This window comes from Nycticebus coucang, chromosome X (assembly GCF_027406575.1).
Source record: "Nycticebus coucang isolate mNycCou1 chromosome X, mNycCou1.pri, whole genome shotgun sequence".
In the NCBI taxonomy this organism is placed as follows: Eukaryota; Metazoa; Chordata; class Mammalia; order Primates; family Lorisidae; genus Nycticebus; species Nycticebus coucang.
Genome location: NC_069804.1, coordinates 180,605,123 through 180,626,641, shown reverse-complemented (window position 1 = coordinate 180,626,641; position 21,519 = coordinate 180,605,123). Strand labels below are relative to the sequence as shown.

The window sequence follows — 21,519 nt, the reverse complement described above, 5'->3', positions numbered from 1 at the left end:
ATATAGGATCTGAAGTTTAACTTATTCTTAGAGGTCATAACCAAGAATTTTAAAACTTTTATACTTTTCCCACATGAGCAGCTCAATGTATCACCCCTTCTGTCCCTATCTGGCTCCTGAACATTCCTGTACTACCCATCTTCCTGGTTAAGGTTTAGAATAGCCTCCTCCTCTCAAGTCCCACCTTTCTCCTTTATGTAGTTTGAGTCTCTGCAAGAGAGAAAGGAAAGACTCTCACAGGATTCAGCCATGCCAGGCGCCAGGCAGCACACTGGAGTGAGCCTATTCCCAGGAATTTGGACCACCTAAGGCATCCAAGAAAAACAGTGGGGAGGCTAGAGAAGGTAAGGTTACCCTACTCCTTTTCACCCAAAGGCCTGTTCTCCTTCTCAGCATGTGGCCCTCAACTTTCCTCACTTCCTAGTTCTGGTCTCAGGGACTAAGAGTCTCCTGGCAAAGCCACCTCCCACACTGCTAAAAGTCCTCAAACCCTGGGCCTAGGAGAGTGGTGGGGCAAGCAAAGCCCCAATTCCAAAACTGAACTGCAGAAAGATAGATCCCTGATGACCAAAGCTAAAACTGTGAATGCCTTCCAAAAGCAAGGTGGTTTCATGCTTCTTAGTCAAGTATGGCATATAAATTTGTATTTTGGGTAAATTTTGAATCATCCTAAATAAAACTGCTTTTGTAAGAAAATACATAACAAATACCTAATTTTCAAAAACAGAAAAGATCTCAGTTTGCGGGTGGCGCCTGTGGCTCAGTGAGTAGGGCGCCAGCCCCATATACCGAGGGTGGTGGGTTCAAACCCAGCCCCAGCCGAACTGCAACAACAAAAAAAATAGCCAGGCGTTGTGGCGGGCGCCTGTAGTCCCAGCTGCTCGGGAGGCTGAGGCAAGAGAATCACATAAGCCCAAGAGCTGGAGGTTGCTGTGAGCCGTGTGACGCCACGGCACTCTACCGAGGGCAGTAAAGTGAGACTCTGTCTCTACAAAAAAAAAAAAAAAAGATCTCAGTTTGCTTGGACTTTAGTTCTTACAAAACATCAGGTATGTAGAAAAGGAAATAGTCCTTACTTTATCACAAGTGAGAAAAAGCAAGATACTGTTCTCTCAGGATAGAGATCAATGGGCCTTATAAAGCAGTATTACCGATATTGAGGATTTCGTGCCCAGACTCCAGTTCCAACTGAGGCTCCAACAATGACCATTAACTTCCAAAGCCATATTGGTGCAAAAACAGCCCAATAACTCCACTGAATAATGCCATCCAAACGAAGGGCCAGTAGCACGGAGAACAGCAGCAGACAGGCATAGATGAGGAATTTACTAGGAGAAAAATGAAATCATTAAAATGATTTACTTTTACAAACATGTGATACCAAAATGGGGAATAATAACAGCAACATTTTTCAACACCTAAAATGAGTCACTAATTCAAAAATCAATTATTGAAAATGTCTATGTAGAAGGCATACTGTATTGGGAGTAAGAGAAACTTTATTAACAAGACTAAAATAAGTACCCTGCTTTTTTCCCAAATTTTTCAAAATTTTATTTTTTTTTAATTCAGGTTATTATGAGGGTACAAATGATCAGGTTACATTGTTGTGTTTCTAAGGTACAGTTCAAGATGTAGTTGAGGCAGTTGAGCCCTTCATCTTGGGGGTGTGCTGTACACTCTTATAATGTATCTATCACATGAGAGCTTAAACAATCCTCCTCCTTCCTCTTTCTCTTTTCCCTCCTCCACCGCTACTTGAATATACTTTTGGTATTCTCTTGTATGGGCATGTAGTTGTTTTTCTATTAGATTCATATTAGTATTGAATACATCAGATACTTGCATTTCCATTCTTGTGATTCTTTACTGAGAAGAATGTGTTTCAACTCCATCCAGGTAAATAAATACAAAAGATGTGAAGTCACCAACTTTTTCTTACAGCTAAATAGTATTCCATGGTATACATATACCACAGTTTATTAATCCATTCATGGGTTGATGGGTACTTTGGTTGCTTCCATGTTTTGGCAATTGTGAAATGAGCTGCAATAATATTCTAATGCAAATGTCCCTGTGATAAAATGATTTAACAGGATTGTGAGATCAAATGGAATGTCTACATATAGCTCTTTGAGGATTCGCCATACTTCTTTCCATGAAGGCTGTATTAGGCCAGGCGTGGTGGCTCACGCCTGTAATCCTAGCACTCTGGGAGGCTGAGGCAGGTGGACTGCCCTGAGCTCAGGAGTTCGAGACCAGCTTGAGCCATAGTGAGACCCTGTCTCTACAAAAAAAAAAAAAAGAAAATCCAGACGTTGTGGCAGGCACCTGTAGTCCCAGCTACTTGGGAGGCTGAGGTAAGAGAATCGCTTGAGCCCAAGAGTTGGAGGTTGCTGTGAGCTAGGATGCTAAGGCACTCTACCCAGGGATAGAAAGTGAGATTCTATCTCAATAAAAATGAAAGAAAAGAAAGAAAGTCAGAGAGAGAGAGAGAAAGAAAATTTAAAAAAACTTCAAACTAAAACAATTGAAAACAAAATTAAAAACAAAACAAAATGAAACAAAAGGTTGTATTAGTTTGCAATCCTACCAACAGTGTAAAAGTGTTCCCTTCTCTCCACCTCCATGCCAACATTTGCAGCTTTGAGATTTTGAGAGGTGGACTATTGTCACTGGGACTAGGGGATATCTCAAATGACTTTGATCTGCATTTCTTTGATGATTAGGGATAATGAACGTTTTTCCATGTGTTTTTTGGCCATTCACCTATCTTCTTTAGAGAAGGTTCTGTCTGTCCATGTCTCTTGCCCAATGATAGATGGGATTGTTTGCTTTTTGTGTTGATTCATTTGAGTTCTCTATAGATTCTAGTCATCAACCCTTTGTCAGATTTTAACTTACAAATATCTTTTCCCTTTCTGAAGGTTGTCTGTTTGCTTTGTGTCCTTAGCTGTACAGAGACTCTTTAGCTTAATTGAATCTATTTATTTTTGTTGATGTTGCCACTGCTGATACTGTCTTCTTAATAAAATCTTTCCCCAGACCCAGAAGAGTTTTTCCAATGATTTCCTCTAGAATTTTTGTCATGTCATGTCTTATATTTAAGTCTTTTATCCATCGTGAGTCAATTTTTATAAGTGGTGAGAAGTGCAGGTCCAATTTCAGTCTTTTGCCATGTGGTTAACCAGTTCTCCCAGCATCATTTACTGAATAGGCGTTCTTTTCCCCACTGTATGCTTTAGTTTATTGAAGATGAGAAGACAGGAAGAGGCTGGTTTCATCTCTGGGCTTTCAATTTCTGTTCTTTCAAATCTGCTCAATAGAGATCTAAGCCTCTATTTTTGTGCCAATACCATGCTGTTTTGATCACCATGAACTTGTAGTAAACCTGAAGTCTGGTAGAGTGCTACCTCCGGATTTGTTTTTATTGCTAAGGATTGTTTTGGCTATATGGGTTTTTTACCTGGTCCCCCCAAAAAACAAAGAACTATTTTTTGGGGTTTTCAAAGTATGCTATTAGTATTTTAACGGGAATTGTGTTAAATCTATAGATTGCTTTGGGTAGTATAGACATTTTAAAAATGTTGATTCTTCCCAGACAAGAGAATGGTATTTTAATGTATTCTGCTATTTTTTTCCTCAGGGTTTCATAGTTCCATCTGTAGATATCCTTCACTTCCCTTGTAAGATATATTCCAGGTATTTCATTTTCTTAGCAGCTACTGTGAAGGATAGTGCATCCTTGATTTGCTTCTCTGCTTCACTGTTACTAGCGTATACAAAGGCTACTGATTTGTGGACACTGATTTTACACTCGGCAACGTCACTGTATTTCTTGACCACTTCAGGAGTCTTGTAATTGAGTCTCTGGGGTTTTCTAAGAATAAGATCACATCATCAGCAAAGAGTGAGAATTTCCCCTTTTGTGCTCCCATTTGAATGCCCTTAATATCCTTCTCTTCCCTATTTGCATCAGCTAGAACTTCCAGCACTATGCTTTTTTTTTTTTTTTTGGAGACAGAGTCTCACTATGTTGCCCTCAGTAGAGTGCTGTAGTGTCACAGCTCACAGCAACCTCAAACTCTTGGGCTTAAGCAATTCTCTTGCCTCAGCCTCCCAAGTAGCTGGGACTACAGGTGCCCACCACAACACCTGGCTATTTTTTTGTTGCAGTTGTCATTGTTGATTTTAGCTGGACCAGACTGGGTTTGAACCCACCAGCCTTGATGTATGTGGCCAGCACCCTACCACTGAGCTACAGGCACTGCCACTTCCAGCATATGTTGAATAGTAGTGGTGACAATGGACATCCTTGTCTGGTTCTGGTTGTAAGTGGGAATGCTTTCAGCTTTACTCTATTCAGTATGATCCTGGCTGTGGGTTTGTTATATATGGCCTCTATCAATTTAAGAAAAGACCTATTTGTGCCTAATTTCCTAAGAGTTCTTATAAGGAAAGGATGCTGAATTTTATCGAATGCATTCTCTGTATCTACTCAGAGGGTTATATGGCCTTTGTTTTTGCTTCTATTTATGTGGTGAATTACATTTATAGATTTGGATATGTTAAACCAGCCTTACATTCCTGGAAGAAAGCCTACTTGATCATGATATATAATTTTTTTGATATGTAGCTGTATTCTATTTGCTAAGATTTTATTGAGCATTTTTGTATCAATAGTCATTAGTGAAACTGGTCTGTAGTTTTCCTTTTTTGTTGGGTCCTTTCCTGGTTTTGATATCAGGGTGATGTTTGCTTTTTAAAACGTGTTGGGGAGGATTCCATTCTTTTCAATGTTTTGGAATAGTCTCTGCAGTATAGGTACAAGCTCTTCTTTGAAAGTTTGATAGAATTTGTCTGGTCCTGTGCTTTTTTTTTTGGTTGGGTGCTTTTTTATTGTTTCTTCAATTTTGGCACTTGATATTGGTCTAGTCAAGAAATCAATTTCTTCCTGGTTAAGTCTAGGAAGGTTATGTGATTCCAGGTACTGGTCCATTTCTCTACATTGTCAAACTTCTGGGCATTGAGTTTTTAGAGTAATGAGAGATGATTGCTTGTATCTCTGTAGTATCTATTGTTATTTCTGCTTTTTCATGTCTGATTGAGGATATTAGAGATCTTACTTTTCTATTTATAATTAATCTGGCCAAATGTTTATCAATTTTATTTATCTTTTTGAAAAACCAACTTTTTTTTTTTTTTAATTTTTTTATTAAATCATAACTGTATACAATGATATGATTATGGGGCATCATACACTCACTTCATAAACCATTTGACACATTTTTATCACAGTGGTTAATATAGCCTTTCCGGCGTTATCTCAGTTACTGTGCCAAAACATTTATATTCTACATTTACCAAGTTTCGCAAATACCCCTGTAATATGCACCACAGGTGTGATCCCACCGATTCCCCTCCCTCTACCCACCCCCCCCTTTCCCACTTCCCCCTGTTGTTAAGTTGTAGCTGGGTTATAGCTTTCATGTGAGAGTCCCAAATTAGTTTCATAGTAGGGCTGTGCACATTGGGTATTTTTTCTTCCATTCTTGGGATACTTTACTAAGAAGAATATGTTCCAGCTCCATCCATGTAAACATGAAAGAGGTAAAGTCTCCATCTTTCTTTAAGGCTGCATAGTATTCCATGGTATACATATACCACAATTTATTAATCCATTCGTGGATCGATGGGCACTTCGGCTTTTTCCATGACTTAGCAATTATGAATTGGGCTGCAATAAACATTCTGGTACAAATATCTTTGTTATGTTGTGATTTTTGGTCTTCTGGGTATATGCCCAGCAGAGGAATTACAGGATTGAATGGCAGATCTATTTTTAGATCTCTGAGTGTTCTCCATATATCTTTCCAAAAGGAATGTATTAATTTGCATTCCCACCAGCAGTGCAGAAGTGTTCCCTTTTCTCCGCATCCACGCCAACATCTCTGGTCTTGAGATTTTGTGATATAGGCTAGTCTCATTGGAGTTAAATGATATCTCAAAGTAGTTTTGCTTTGCATTTCTCTGATGATTAAAGATGATGAGCATTTTTTCATATGTCTGAAGGCCGTGCGCCTGTCTTCTTCAGAGAAGTTTCTCTTCAAATCCCTTGCCCAGCCTGCGATGGGATCCCTTGTTTTTTTCCTGCTGATGCGTTTGAGTTCTCTGTGGATTCTGGTTATTAAACCTTTGTCAGAGTTATACCCTGCAAATATCTTCTCCCATTCTGAGGGCTGTCTGCTTGCTCTGCTTACTGTGTTCTTAGCTGTGCAGAAGCTTTTTAGTTTGATCAAGTCCCAGTAGTGTATTTTTGAAGCTGCTTCAATTGCCCGGGGGGTTCTCCTCATGAAATACTCACCCAGACCAATTTCTTCAAGGGTTTTCCCTGCATTCTCCTCTAGTATTTTTATAGTTTCATGTCTTAAGTTTAAATCTTTAATCCAATGAGAGTCTATCTTAGTTAATGGTGAAAGGTGTGGGTCCAATTTCAGTCTTCTGCAGGTTGCCAGCCAGTTCACCCAGCACCATTTGTTAAATAGGGAATCTTTTCCCCACTGAATGTTTTTAATTGGCTTGTCAAAAATCAAATAGCGGTAAGTAGCTGGATTCATCTCTTGGTTCTCTATTCTATTCCAGATATCTACTTCTCTGTTTTTGTGCCAATACCATGCTGTTTTGATCACTATCGATTTGTAGTAAAGTCTGAGGTCTGGTAGTGTGATTCCTCCTGTTTTGTTTTTATTTCTGAGTAATGTCTTGGCTATTCGAGGTTTTTTCTGATTCCATATAAAACGAAGTAATGTTTTTTCAAGATCTTTAAAATATGACAGTGGAGCTTTAATAGGGAGTGCGTTGAAATTATATATTGCTTTGGGTAGTATGGACATTTTGATAATGTTGATTCTTCCTAGCCATGAGCATGGTATGTTTTTCCATTTGTTAACATTTTCAGCTATTTCTTTTCTTAGAGTTTCATAGTTCTCTTTATAGAGATCTTTCACGTCTTTTGTTAGGTAAATTCCCAAATATTTCATCTTCTTTGGCACTACTGTGAATGGGATAGAGTCCTTAACTGCTTTTTCAATTTGACTGTTGTTGGTGTATATAAAGGCTACCGATTTATGAATGTTGATTTTGTAACCTGAGATGCTGCTGTATTCCTTGATCACTTCTAGGAGTTTTGTAGTAGAGTCCCTAGTGTTTTCCAGATACACAATCATATCATCTGCGAAGAGCGAGAGTTTGATCTCTTCTGACCCTATATGGATACCCTTGATCGCCTTTTCTTCCCTAATTGCGGTGGCTAAAACTTCCATTACAATGTTGAAAAGCAATGGAGACAATGGGCAGCCTTGTCTGGTTCCTGATCTGAGTGGAAATGATTCCAATTTAACTCCATTCAATATGATATTGGCTGTGGGTTTGCTGTAGATAGCCTCTATCAGTTTAAGAAAAGTCCCTTCTAGACCAATTTTCTTGAGTGTTCTGATCATGAAGGGATGCTGGATATTATCAAAAGCTTTTTCTGCATCAATTGAGAGAATCATATGGTCTTTGTTTTTTAATTTGTTTATGTGCTGAATTACATTTATAGATTTACGTATATTGAACCAGCCTTGAGACCCTGGGATAAAACCAACTTGGTCATGATGTATAATTTCTTTGATGTGTTGCTGGATTCTGTTTGTTAGGATCTTGTTGAATATTTTTGCATCTATATTCATTAGTGATATTGGTCTATAATTTTCTTTTCTTGTTGGGTCTTTTCCTGGTTTGGGGATCAGGGTGATATTTGCTTCATAGAACGTGTTGGGTAGTCTTCCTTCTTTTTCTACATTTTGGAACAGGTTGAGTAATATAGGTAGTAATTCCTCTTTAAAGGTTTGGTAGAATTCTGACGTGAAACCATCTGGTCCCGGGCTTTTCTTTTTAGGGAGGTTTTGTATAGTTGATGCTATTTCTGAACTTGATATGGGTCTGTTCAACATTTCCACTTGATTCTGGTTAAGTCTTGGAAGGTGGCGGGCTTCCAAGTATTGGTCTATTTCCTTCAGATTTTCATATTTCTGAGAATAAAGTTTCTTGTAATATTCATTAAGGATTTTTTGGATTTCTGATGAGTCTGTGGTTATTTTGTCTTTGTTGTTTCCGATTGATGATATTAGAGATTTTACTCTTTTTTTCCTGATTAGGTTGGCCAGAGGTTTATCTATTTTATTGACCTTTTCAAAAAACCAGCTTTTTGATTTATTGATCTGTTGTATTATTCTTTTGTTTTCAATTTCATTTAATTCTGCTCTAATTTTGGTTATTTCTTTTCTTCTACTGGGTTTGGGGTTGGAATGTTCTTCCTTTTCCAGTTGCGTGAGATGTCCCATTAAGTTGTTAACTTCCTCTCTTTCCGTTCTCTTGAGGAAGGCTTGCAGTGCTATAAATTTCCCTCTTAGAACTGCCTTTGCAGTGTCCCAGAGGTTCTGATAGCTTGTGTCTTCATTGTCATTTTGTTCCAAAAAATTGGCGATTTCTTTCTTAATCTCATCTCTGACCCAGCTATCATTCAGCATAAGGTTATTTAACTTCCATGTTTTTGTATGGGTATGCAGATTCCTGTTGTTACTCAATTCAAGTTTTATTCCATGATGGTCCGAGAAGATGCATGGAATAATTTCTATTCCTTTAAATTTACTGAGGTTAGACTTGTGACCTAAAATGTGATCAATTTTGGAGTAAGTTCCGTGGGCTGATGAGAAGTATGTGTATTCAGTTTTGTTGGGATGAAATGTTCTGTAGATGTCTGCTAAATCTAAATATTGGATGGTTAGGTTTAAATCTAAGATTTCTTTGCTCAGCTTCTTTCTGGAGGATCGATCCAACACTGCCAAGGGAGTGTTGAAATCTCCAACGATTATGGAGCTGGAGGAAATCAAGTTACTCATGTCTGTTAGAGTTTCTCTTATAAATTGAGGTGCATTCTGGTTGGGTGCATAGATATTAATAATTGAGATCTCGTCATATTGAGTATTACCCTTAACAAATATGAAGTGACCATTCTTGTCCTTCCTTACTTTTGATGGTTTAAAGCCTACTGTATCTGCAAATAAAATTGCAACACCTGCTTTTTTCTGATTACCATTTGCCTGAAATATGGATGACCATCCTTTCACCCTGAGTCTGTATTTGTCTTTTAAGTTGAGATGTGACTCTTGTATGCAACAAATATCTGGCTTAAGTTTTTGTATCCAGTCAGCTAACCTATGCCTCTTTAGAGGACAGTTTAAGCCATTCACATTGATGGAGAGTAAGGATAAGTCTGGTGGAATTTTGGGTATCGAGTTTTTCAAAGGTCCAGTGGACATTTTTAATCCTTTCGCCAGTGTGGAAGTTGGAGTTTGATCCGAAGTTTCTGATTGAGTTTACTTTTGTGGTATAGGATTGGGTTGGTCATTGTGGAGGATAGGTCTGAGAACATCCTGAAGAGCTGGTTTACTTATGGCAAATTTTTTCAACATATGAATGTCATTGAAGTATTTAATTTCTCCATCATAGATGAAACTCAGTTTAGCTGGATACAAGATCCTGGGTTGAAAGTTTTTTTGCTTTAGGAGATTAAAAGTTGATGACCAGCCTCTTCTTGCTTGAAAAGTTTCAGCAGAGAGATCTGCAGTTATTCTAATATTCTTACCTTTGTACGTTATAGTTTTCTTTCGCCGGGCTGCTTTGAGAATCTTCTCTTTCATGTTAACTTTAGTGAAGCTAATTATGATATGTCTGGGAGATGGCTTATTGGGGTTGAATCGTGCTGGGGTTCTGAAGCTGTCTGCTATCTGAATTTCAGATTCTCTAGGCATGTCTGGAAAATTTTCTTTCATAATTTCATGTAGAAGGGCCTCTGTGCCCTTGGCTGCCACTTCATCAGTCTCCGAAATTCCTATAACTCTTATGTTATTTTTTTTCGAATTATCTGAGAGCTCTCTGAGTGAGTGATCCGTTTTTGCTCTCCATTTCTCTTCCTCTTTGAGAGATTGGGAGCGTTCGAAGACTTTATCTTCAATGTCAGAAATCCTTTCTTCTGCTTGCTCCATTCTGTTACTGAGGGATTCTACTGTATTTTTCATATCTTTGAGGGCTGTAAGTTCTTGTTTCAGTGTGTCTAAGTCTTTGGTGGTTTTGTCTTTAAATTCGTTAAATTCTTGAGACAGTTTTTGAATTTCTCCTCGAATTCCTAATTCCATTTTATTAATCTTGTCTGCAAACCAAATTCTGAATTCGACTTCTGACATCTCAGCCAGTTGTTTATGAATGGGATCTTCAATCACATCTGCCGTATCTTTTCTTGGGGGGGTTGATCTATTCTGGTTATTCATGTTACCAGAGTTTTTCCGCTGATTCCGCCCCATGGTTTACTCCCTTTGGTTTTTCCCCTGGGGTTTTATCGAGGGCCCGTACAGTGTTGTGGCCTGAGAAACTGGGGCCCTGTCTGGTGTGGTGGAGCAAAGTGGTTCTGTCTTGTTTTCAGCTGGTTTCTGTTCGATCCTATTGCAACTTCTACTCTGGCTTGAAGTCTCAGCTGTGTGGAAAAATCAGCAATTAAGTCACCCCGCCTGCCCACCTCTGGCCCCAGTTGGAAAAGGAGAATCAAACCTTCCTACAATCGCACACCCAGGGCACCACCTGAAAAGTCCTCAGTCTATTAGCCCAGTTCAAAAGGTCCGAATCAACTGTCTCAATCGGCACTTGTCTCGGGTGGAAGGGTTCAAGAGGTCTCTGGGAACTGGATCACAGGGGCCTGGTGACTCCTCTGAGACAGCTCACCCCAGTGCAGCGTGGAGTCAGGAGGAGCCACCCTGCAAACAGAGCAGTCTGGGAAGGTTGACGTCTCCTTCCCCACTTTGCCCCTCCGTCGGACCCAGTCACTGGTATCTCTGCAGATGGCTAACCCAGTTGCCTGCAGTGAACAGACACTCCAGGGGTTTGCACCTGCCTGAATCGCGAGGAAGTCTGCCAGGCCCCCGCAGACTGCCGCTATCTAGCAGGAGGAGATGGGGCCTGACATCTTTGAGTGTTTGATGCAGGTGATGGGAAGGAGGTGTTCACTCAGGCTTAGCCCCGTCCCTGATGGATGCTGCTAACAGAACAGAACAGAACAGACAACTTTGTGAGGTTCTGTCTCTGTTCCTGTCGTCGCCTACAGGAGACGGGCTGTTTTGAGTTCAAACGTCTTTGCTGCTGGAGAATTGCGTCTGAACACCTCTCTGGGTCGGCCCCGCCCTGGAGGCTTCCGGGTTTGTGAGCCGTGTCACCGGTGGCCTCCTCTGGTTGCCCCGAAAAACCAACTTTTTATCTTACTAATTTTCTGAATAATTCTTTTATTTTCAACTTTATGTCTGATTTTATTTTGGTTATTTCTTTCCTTCTGCTAGGTTTGGATTGTATTACTCTTCCTGTGCCAGTTCCTTGAGATAGTTCAGTAGGTTATTTAAGTGCACTCTTTCTGTTTTTTGGATGTGGGCATAAAATGCAGTAAGTTTGTCTCTCAGGACTGCTTTTGCAGGTTTTGGTAGCTTGTGGCTTCATTTGCATTATGAGGTATCTAATGATTTCCTTCTTGACCCTGCTGTTGTTTAGTTTCCAAGACTTTGTATAGGGGTGAAGGTTTTTGCTGGAATTGAGTTCTACCTTTATTTCTTTGTAGTTTAAAAAGATACAAGGTATAATTTAAATTCTTTAATTTTATTAAGGGTTGTGTCCTAGGACATGATTTACTTTTGAGTATGATCTGTAGGCTGATGAGAAGAATATATACTCATTAGCTTTGGGGTGGTATGTTTTGTATGTGTCTATTAAGCCCAATTGATCTAGGGTTACATTTAAATCCCTTCTTTGTTTAGTTTCCCTTTTCATTAGCTGTCTAGTTCTGTCTGAGGGATGTTAAAGTCCCCAGTATTATTGTGTTGTAGGATATTATATTGTTCAGACGAGTTAAGATTTTTTTTAAATAAATCTGGGAGCATTTGAGTGCATATCAACTTAGAATTAAAATGTCCTCTTGTTGTATTTTTCCTTTGACTAGTACATAGTGACTATCTTTGTCTTTCTTTACTTTTCTTGGTTTAAATCCACTTGTATCTGAAAACAGAATTGTGACCCCTCCTTTCTTCTGGTTTCCATTTGCCTGAAATACTGTTTTCCAGTCTTTCACCCTAAGCCTTATTTTGTCTTTAGAGGTTAGATGGCTTGTGCTTTTCTTGTCCAGTCAGCTAGCCTGTGCCTTTTCAGTGAGGAATTTGAGCCATTCACATTTATTGAGAAAATTGATACATATGGTGAAGTTCTGGTTATTTTATTAGGTGGGTGTCCATTGCTTAGATTTATCCCTTTCTCCATTGTGGAAGCTAGGTATTGACCTTTAGTTTTTAGGTATCTTCTTTGCTGGAGGGCTACTGTGATGGTTAGTATGAAGAACAGGTTGGAGTACTTCCTGCAGAACTGGTCTTGTAGTGAATTTCCTCAACATTTGCATGTCAGCAAAAGATTTGATTTCTCCATCAAATATGAAGCTTTCTTTGACAGGGTATGCCAAATCTCATGTCCCCGAATGAGCCCTTCAATTTCATATTTTTGGATTTCTTTTTGGTTGTTATCCACTTTCTGTAGCAGCCTGTATAGCCTATGGCTAGGAGGAGTGAGAGTTATAAGAAATACCTTCTAGCTCAATAATGGAACACCTCAGTGAAAAGGGCATGGAGAGGGATTTAGCTTTCCTAACAAGCATGAGAGCTCGCGAGATGAGAGCAATGGTGAATTGGCAGTCTCTATACCTGTGGTGTTGAGAGGCACAAGATCAGCCTTATATTAGGCTGGAGGAGAAGGCAGTCAGGACCATGTGCATTCTATCACAGACCCACTTACTTGAATCTGTCTCCTCTCCTGCCTGTAGAACACCAGCACAGCATCTCTCTGCTGAAGATTATCAAGCTCTACTAAAGACTAAGATCTATCTATTCTAAGACTGCTTTACTCTCTCTAAGACTCTCCCTCTCTCTCTCTCTCTCCTGCTAAAGTAGATAGCTCTCAGGCACCTAAGAGAAATTGTTCCTGAACAAGGTAGCTTAGCAGTCCACGTCCAGAACCTAGTTAAGCCGGGCCGAGACCTGGCCAGTGCCGGGCCCTACAACTTTCCCTTCAATTTGCTTTATTATTTTGGCCATCTATCCTGTAAATTTCCTATCTTTCCATAATTTCTTTATGTGGGATCATTTGTTGTAGTTTCCTCATGGTCCTTGGGGGAGTTGATCTGCTCAGGTTTTTCATATTGACAGAATTTTTGTGTTGGTTCATCCTCATGTGTGTTTTCTTATTGTTTACTAGCTTCCTCTACTAGTCTTCTCACTTCCTCTTCCTCTTTAATTTTCCCAGACCCTGTACCTGGGTGTTGAAGTCCCCTTTTGGTACAGGTATGAAAGAGAGGGAAGAGACCGAGATGGGAGAAAAGAGAGAAATAAAGATATAAAAGAAAAGCAGTAAACAAAAAACAACTACCACCACAACAATAAAACAATCAAAAACAAAACAAAAAGAAAAAAAAAATAGAAGGGAAGAAAGACAGATAGAAAGAAGAAATGGTAATAATGATGCTTGGCAGAGTGCACCGATATACACCTAAAATCACAATATTCTGGGGGATTAGGGGAGAAGAACCCCTGAAGTCAGGTGCTCCTCGCTGTCCTGACCAAGTATGAGACCCTGCTACTGCCAAATATGGAAAAGAAAAGGAGAAAGGAGAAGAAAAAAATCAGCTTATAACGTGGCTTGGCCTTGTATGCACTTTGGGAAAGTTAAAACAGGAAGGATACCCTAGTCCAGAGGTGTTAGGCCTTCAAAAGCAAGGCCAATGCCATGGCACCCCAGCCTAGGCCTCAGGACAAAACTCTGTCTTACAAATAGAAAACAGAACAAAGCTAGACAAAACATACCAGAAAAGAAAGAAGAATCCAAACTGACCAACCAAACAAAGCAAACAAATAACAAGCCCCCCAAACCAAATCTAAAATCCCAAACAAACAAACAAACAAACATTGGTTGTTGTTTAAGGAATTAGTGAGGGAAAGATGGGAAAAGTGGATAAAAAATATCCAAAATAAAGTGTTAGAGAAGAGGAGAAAAAAGAGAGATAAAGAAGAAAATAATAGTGGCACCAAAGCCTGTATAAAGATAAGAGCCTTAAAATTAATAATAAACAGAAAATAACAACAATAAAAAGGGAAGGAAGAAAGACAGAAAGAAAAAAATGGTAATAATAATGATGTTCGGCAGATTGCGTTGGCCTGTACCTGAACTCATAGCACACTGTGGAGCTGGGGCAGGAGGGTCCCCTGAGTTTAAGAGTTCCTCATTGTCCTGATGGAGAGTGAGACCCTGCTACCACTTAACATGGAAAAGAAAAGAAGAAGAAAATAAAGTGAAAAAAAAAAATAGCCTGTGGCATGGCAAGGCCCTGTATCAACATTCCCTGGGGAAGTCAAAGCAGGAAGAACACCCTGGCCCACGAGTTGGAGGCCTCTGAGAGCATGTCCAATGCCATGGTGCCCTAGCCTAGGCCTCACAGCAAGGCTATATCTCAGAAATAGAAAACAAAATGAAGATAGACAAAACAGATCAGAAAAGAAAGAAAAAGCCAAACCAAATAGACAAACAAAAGCAAAAATCTTAGTTGTTTAAGAAATTTATGAGGGAAAGATGAGAAAAAAATAGAAAAAAAATCCAATACATAATAAAAGAGGAGAGAAAAGAGAGATAATTAATGAAAAAAAATTGGCAAGGAAGCCTGTATAAAACATAGAAGCCTTAAAATTAAAAATAAAAAAATAAGAAAAACAAAAAATACCCCTATAAAAGCAAAACAAAGAAACCAACAAACAACAAAAACAATTTAAAAAACCCTATGAAAACTTAAAAAACAAAACAAACACACTTTTTTTGTGTGTGGACACTTGGAGGCGCTCCAACGGTAAGAATGAAAAAAGTTAAAACAATTACTTCTTAACTCTGCCTGTGCTGGGGGAAAGGAAGTAATTAGATAATTGCCATGAGGAACTGGTTTTGATTTCCTGCCTTGCTAAGTTTTCAATCTGGGTGTGACTGCTGCACAAACCCTACCCTCCTGCCCCAGCAAGTTAGCCAGAGCACCAAAGGTTACACTAGGCTTTATGGGCAACACAGCTTGACCTTCCAAGAACAGTTCCCTGAGGCCATGAAGGGGACTGTGCAGGGGGTGGAGGTCTATCCAACTTGCCCATGTTTCCATGGTATGCACTGGGAACCTGCAGGACCATTCCAAGACAGGGCCACCACCATTCCTGCTGACTCAAAGACGGCTTAGCTCTTCCCTGTTCCTCCCTGTGTTTTTCTTTCAATGGCGGGCTGGTTGCCAGTCCTACCACAGATCCAGTAAGGGGCTAGAACCACACACCTGGTGCCTCTGGAGATCATGCACAAGCACAGGCCTGACTAGAAGACCTATAGGGTCTCTCCCTGTTTGTTTCTCCCCAGCATCATCACCTGAAGGGACGAACCATCCCAGAGTTGGGACTGGTCACAATAGGCCTCTGCACTCTGGGACACTGTGTAGGGGTTGAGGGAGAGGCTCCTACTGGCTTAATCCCTCCAGAGCCAGTATGTAGACTTTGTCCTAGGACACTGACTCCCTCGTACCAACTTTCTGTCCCTTTTCATTTCCTAACATCCTGGAGTCCCTTACTATCTCTCTTTGCGTTGGCAATGCTGTTTTGCCATGAAATAGTCTCGTAAGAGGTGGCTGGAATCCTCCCTGCCTGAATCACATGAAGAGCAGCCAGTGAGGAGAGGTTTTAGCCTGCCATCTTGGCCTGTCTCCTCAGCCCATAGCTTTCCAGGGCTTCCTGGTAAAAGGCAGTCCACACAGAAGCATGTAATACTAATACAGTATGGAATTATGATGGGAGCCAGGAAGAAGAAATACAGATTGTGTCTGAGGCACTGGGAAGCAGAGAGGTGGTGACCCTGGAGATCAGGCAGGAAAGGAAGTGACACAGAGAAGCATTCCTGGCAGAAGAAAACTGCCATACCAATATATGGAGACTAAAAAAGACTGATATGTTCAGAATATGGTCAAGTTCTATAACTGATTGATTATTTGGTTCTATTTCTAAAAAGATAGCCATCTGCCATGTTCATATGGTTGAACATTTTAGTGCATGCATTATACTTTCCATGACTGAATAAATTTCTCTCTCTCTCTCAGCTCATATAAAAGGGAATTGCTGTAGAGGATGCCCTTCTACGCTGTTGAGGACTTCTACTTCCAGCCCTGATGTAATAACAGGAATAATGAGAAGGGACACTAAGAAAGGGGATTCAAGGAGGATGAGAGGAAAACCTGGCCTGCTGAACCCAGAAGTGTGGAGGGCCCATAAGAATGTGGGTATTAAGTAATCTAGGTAACCAATGACCAATAGAAAGATACCATCAGTGACCAATAGAAAAAGGCAATACTGTCTGGAGGCACAGAGAGGCCAATGAAAGACTTGCAGACAATTTCAAATGGCAAGAGTATTTAATACCCCTACAAGTATTTGCATCTGGCCTCTCTCACCTTTTCTTTTTCAAGAGAGGGACTCACTTCCAACTTTCTTTGGAAGTGCTCTGAACTTTCTCTTTGTTCTTCCTAAATAAAATCTGTTACCCTGAAACTTGTGTAGGTTTCTTTTCTTTCTATCCACACTGCCTGGGCCCCTCCAGTTTTATTTTTAATTTCCATTCACTTTTGCTTTCAGTTACCCTCCTGCCTCAGTTGAACTTATTAGCTCAGTGGCTAATCCAACCAGGTCAACTGGGTTCTGGGAACTGGGACCCCTACCCTCCAACCAATAGAATTAACCTTCCCAAATTAAACAAGAAACTAGACAAAATATACAAGACAACAGTTTTCAGACACTGAAAACAAGCAGTGAAGAACACGAAGGGAGGAAATAAAGGATCAAGCCCTAATTTTGTCTCAGTTTACAAACTGCAGCAAGAAGGTAATTAAAACTCAACCCTGGCTCAGTGCCTATAGCTCAACAGCTAATGGCACCAGCCATGTACACTGGAGCTGATGGGTTCGAATCCAGCCCAGGCCTGCCAAACAACAATGACAACTACAACCAAAAGATAGCCAGGTGTTGTGGCAGGTGCCTGTAGTCCCAGCTACTTGGGAGGCTGAGGCAAGAGAATCTCTTAAGCCCAAGAGTTGGAGGTTGTTGTGAGCTGTGATGCCACGGCACTCTACCCAGGGCAACATAGTGAGACTCCGTCTCAAACAAACAAACAAACAAACAAATAAACAGACAAAAAAAACCTCAACTCTGTCAATAATTACATTAAATATAAATGGTCTAAATACCAATTTAAACACAAAGAGTATCAGATTGGATAAATAAGCAAAACAACTATATGCTGTCTATAAGAAGGCCACATTATCTACCTATAAAGTCACAGATGAATTAAAAGCAAAAGGATAGAAAAAGTTTTATCAAACCAATGCAAATCAAAAGAAAGCTGAAGTGACCATATTAGAATTTGTTTTAGTCTTCTATTGCTGCTGTAAGAAATTACCATAAATTTAACAGCTTTAAACGATACAAATTCATCTCGCAGTTCTGTATGATAGAAGGCCAGATGGGCTTGGTTGCTTTCTTTGCTCAGCATCTCACAAAGCTGAAATCAAGATGTCCATTGGTGGGGCCCTTCGCAGTGGACTCTGGGCAGAATCAACTTCTAAGTTCCTTCAGGTTGTAGGTACAATCATTTTGTGTCACTATAGGACTGAGACACAGGTTTCTTTGCTGACTGTCATCTGGAAGCTACCCATTAATACTAGAAGTCTCCCTTGGGTCCTTGCACATAGGCCTCTATATCTCAAAGCTAGCAACAGCATATCAAATCTTTCTCCTGCTTGGGATTTTTCTGACTTGTCTTTCTGTCATATTTACTGATTCTAGTCAGAGAAAATTCTCTGCCTTAAGAGTTCATATGATTAGGCTGGGTCCACCTCAATAAAACCAGGCTAATTTCCCTATTTTAAGGTTCATAATCATGGAAGGTAGAATTCTAAAGATATTTCCCAAGATTGCTGTACCCTGGTTATTCAATCAAACATTAATGTAAGTATTGTGAGGGGACTTTGCAGATGAAATTAAGGCTACTAATTAGCTAACTTTACAATAGTGAGATAACACTAGATTATCCAAGTGGGTTCAATGTAATCTCATGAGCCCTTAAAAGAAGAACAGGAAGGCAGATAAGTCAGAAAGATGCCAAGGAAGAAGTGCAGTGAGACAGAAGAAGTCAAAGAGATTACAGATATGAGAAGGACTCAGCCTGCCATCGCTGGCTTTGAAGACTGAAGTAAGGAACCATGAGCCAAGAAATGCTGGCAGCCTCTGAAGCTAAGAATAACTCCTGGCTGACAGCCAATAACAAAATGGAAACCTCAGCCCTGCCACCCTAAGGAACTAAATTTTGACAATAGCCCAAATCAGCTTGGAAGCAGATTAATCCATAGAGCTTCTAGAAAGGAAAATAGCCCTGCTAACACTATGATTTTGACCTTGTGAGACTCTAAGCAGAAGACCCAATTGAGCCATGTTATACCTGGACTTCTAACCTAAAAAAGAACTATGAGATAATAAGTGGAGTAGTTTTAAATCATTAAGATTATGGTAATTTGTCATGGTAACAATAGAAACTAATATTCCAACCTTAAATACATCTAAAAAGTCTCTTTCACCATATAACAAAACATATTCACAGGTTCCAGGGTATAGGGCTTGGATATCTCTGGGGACAATTCTGATTACCACAATATAAGACAAAGTGTATTTTTGAACAAGGAATCTTACCAAAGACAAATAGGAGCAGTTCATAATGATAAAGGATTCAAGGGGATTTTATCATAAATATTTAAATAGAAAAGCTTCAAAATAAATATAGAAAATATTAATGAAACCAAAGTAAAAATCAGAAAAATTCACAATTATGAATGGAAATTAACACTCTTCTCTCATAACTGACAGAACACATGGACAGAAAATTACTAAGGATATACATGATTGTAACAACACTGTCAACCAACTTAACTTAACTGATACTGATAAAGTTCCTCCCAACAACAGAATAAAAAATTTTTTCAAGTGCACACAGAACATTCACCAAGATATATTGCATTTTGCACCATAAAAGATGGTTCAACAAACTTTTTTTTATATTTATTTATTTTTATTAAACCATAGCTGTGTACATTAGTGGTTCAACAAACTTAAAAGCCTTAATTTAATATCATACAAAGTAAATTTCCAGGCACAATGGAATTAAGCTAGAAATCAGTAACAGAAAGATATCTGGGAAATTCTAAAATACTTAAAAATTAAACATCACACTTCTAAATAATCAATAGGTAAAAGAGAAAAAAACCCATAAAGAAAATGGGAAAATATTTTAGACTAAATGAAGGTGAAAAAACAGCTTACCAAAATTTGTGAAATACAAGTAAAGCAGTAATTAAGGAAGATATCAGCATTAAATACTTACAAAGAGCAATTATTGATTTGCTCTATGATTCCAAAAACCTTATGAAACTAGAAAAGGAAGTAATTTTTTTTTTTTTTTGAGACAGAGTCTCAAGCTGTCACCCTGGGTAGAATGCCATTGTGTCATAGCTCACAGCAACTTCCAACTCGGGCTCAAGCAATCCTCTTGCCTCAGTTTTTCTATTTTTAGTAGAGACGGGGTCTCAATTTTGCTCATGCTGGTATTGAACTTGTGAGCTCAAGCAATCCACCCACCTCGGCCTCCCAGAGTGCTAGGATTACAGGCATGAGCCCCCGCGCCCAACCAAGGAAGTAAATTTTTAAAAAGGAAACAGATGTAAAGAAATTGTAAATATAAACACAGAAATTCATGAAGTATAACAGAAAAACATTAAAGAAAAAAATCAATGAAACTAAAGATGGTTTCTTGAAAAGATAAAGATGATTGGTAGGCTTGGCACCTATAGCTCAGCAGCTAGGGCACCAGCCACATACACCAGAGCTGGTGAGTTCAAACCTGGTCCAGGCCTGCCAAACAATGACAACTACAACAAAAAAATAGCCGGGCATTGTGGCGGGCGCCTGTAGTCCCAGCTACTTGGGAGGCTGAGGCAAGAGAATCACTTAAGCCCAAGAGTTTGAGGTTGCTATGAGCTGTGATGCCACAGCACTCTACCAAGGGCAACATAGTGAGACTCTGTCTCAAAGGAAAAAAAAAATGAAAGCAGGTTTATCATTATAAATCCTATAAATATTAAAGAGATAAGAAGAGGATATTATAAACAACTTTATTCCAGTAAATTTCTTGAAAGAAAGACATGGAAACTGAAATTCTAGTTAAAATCCTTCTCACGAAGAAAATGCCAGACCCTGGCAAAATCTAACAAACATTTAAAGAAGAAATAGCACCAATTCTTCACAAACACTTGCAGAAAAAGATGAGGAGGGGGAACATTTCCAAATATATTTTACAAGGTCACTATTACCCTGATACCAAAACATGATCAAGAAAGAAAACTACAGACCAATATCCCTCATGAACAGATTCAAAAATATTTAGTCAATAGAATCTAGCAATATATGAGAAGAATATTACATTGTAATAAAGTGTGGTTTAGCTGGGATTATAAGCTTGACTTAACACTTGAAAATAAATTAGCATGCGTCACTGTATCAATAGACTGAAAAGGAAAAACCACATGATTATCTTAATAGTTACAGAATCGATCCACGAATGGATTAACAAATTGTGGTATATGTACACCATGGAATACTATGCAGCCTTGAAGAAAGATGGAGACTTTACATGGATGGAGCTGGAACATATTCTTCTCAGTAAAGTGTCTCAAGAATGGAAGAAAAAATATCCAATGTATTCACCCCTACTATGAAACTAACTTAGGACCTTCACATGAAAGCTATAACCAAGTTACAACCTAACAACATGGGGAAGGGGGAAAGCGTGGGGAGGGAGGGGGGAGGTGGGAAGAGGGAGGGGGATTGAAAGGATCACACCTGTGGTGCATCTTACAAGGGTACATGTGAGCCTTGGCAAATGTGGAATGTAGATGTCTTGGCAAAGTAACTAGGAAAATGCCAGAAGGGCTATGTCAACTAATGAGATGAAAATGTGTCAAATATTCTATGAAACAAGTGTATGGTGCCCCATGATCATATTGATGTACACAGCTATGATTTAATAAAAAAAAAATAGTGACAGAAAAAGCAACTGACATAATTCATTACCTATTTAAGATAAAAGCTCTAAAAAATTAGTAATAGAAGAGCTTCTATGAAAAACCTATAGTTATAATGCCTAATGGTACTTTCCCCTTAAGACTGGAAATAAAACAAGTATGCCCACTTCAATACATCCATTCAACATTATACTAGAAGTCTTTTTTTTTTT

General features: G+C 39.3%; 1 protein-coding gene across 1 annotated transcript in view; it reads right to left on the bottom strand.

Moving 5' to 3' along the window:
- The window catches only part of TMEM185A (transmembrane protein 185A), a 55,460-nt gene that overhangs the window by 16,875 nt on the left and 17,066 nt on the right, over positions 1 to 21,519 (bottom strand). Inside the window, exon 2 of the mRNA XM_053580460.1 lies at positions 1,152 to 1,328. Within this exon, the coding sequence (XP_053436435.1) occupies positions 1,152 to 1,328 (177 nt within the window). The remainder of the gene's footprint in view (positions 1 to 1,151; positions 1,329 to 21,519) is intronic.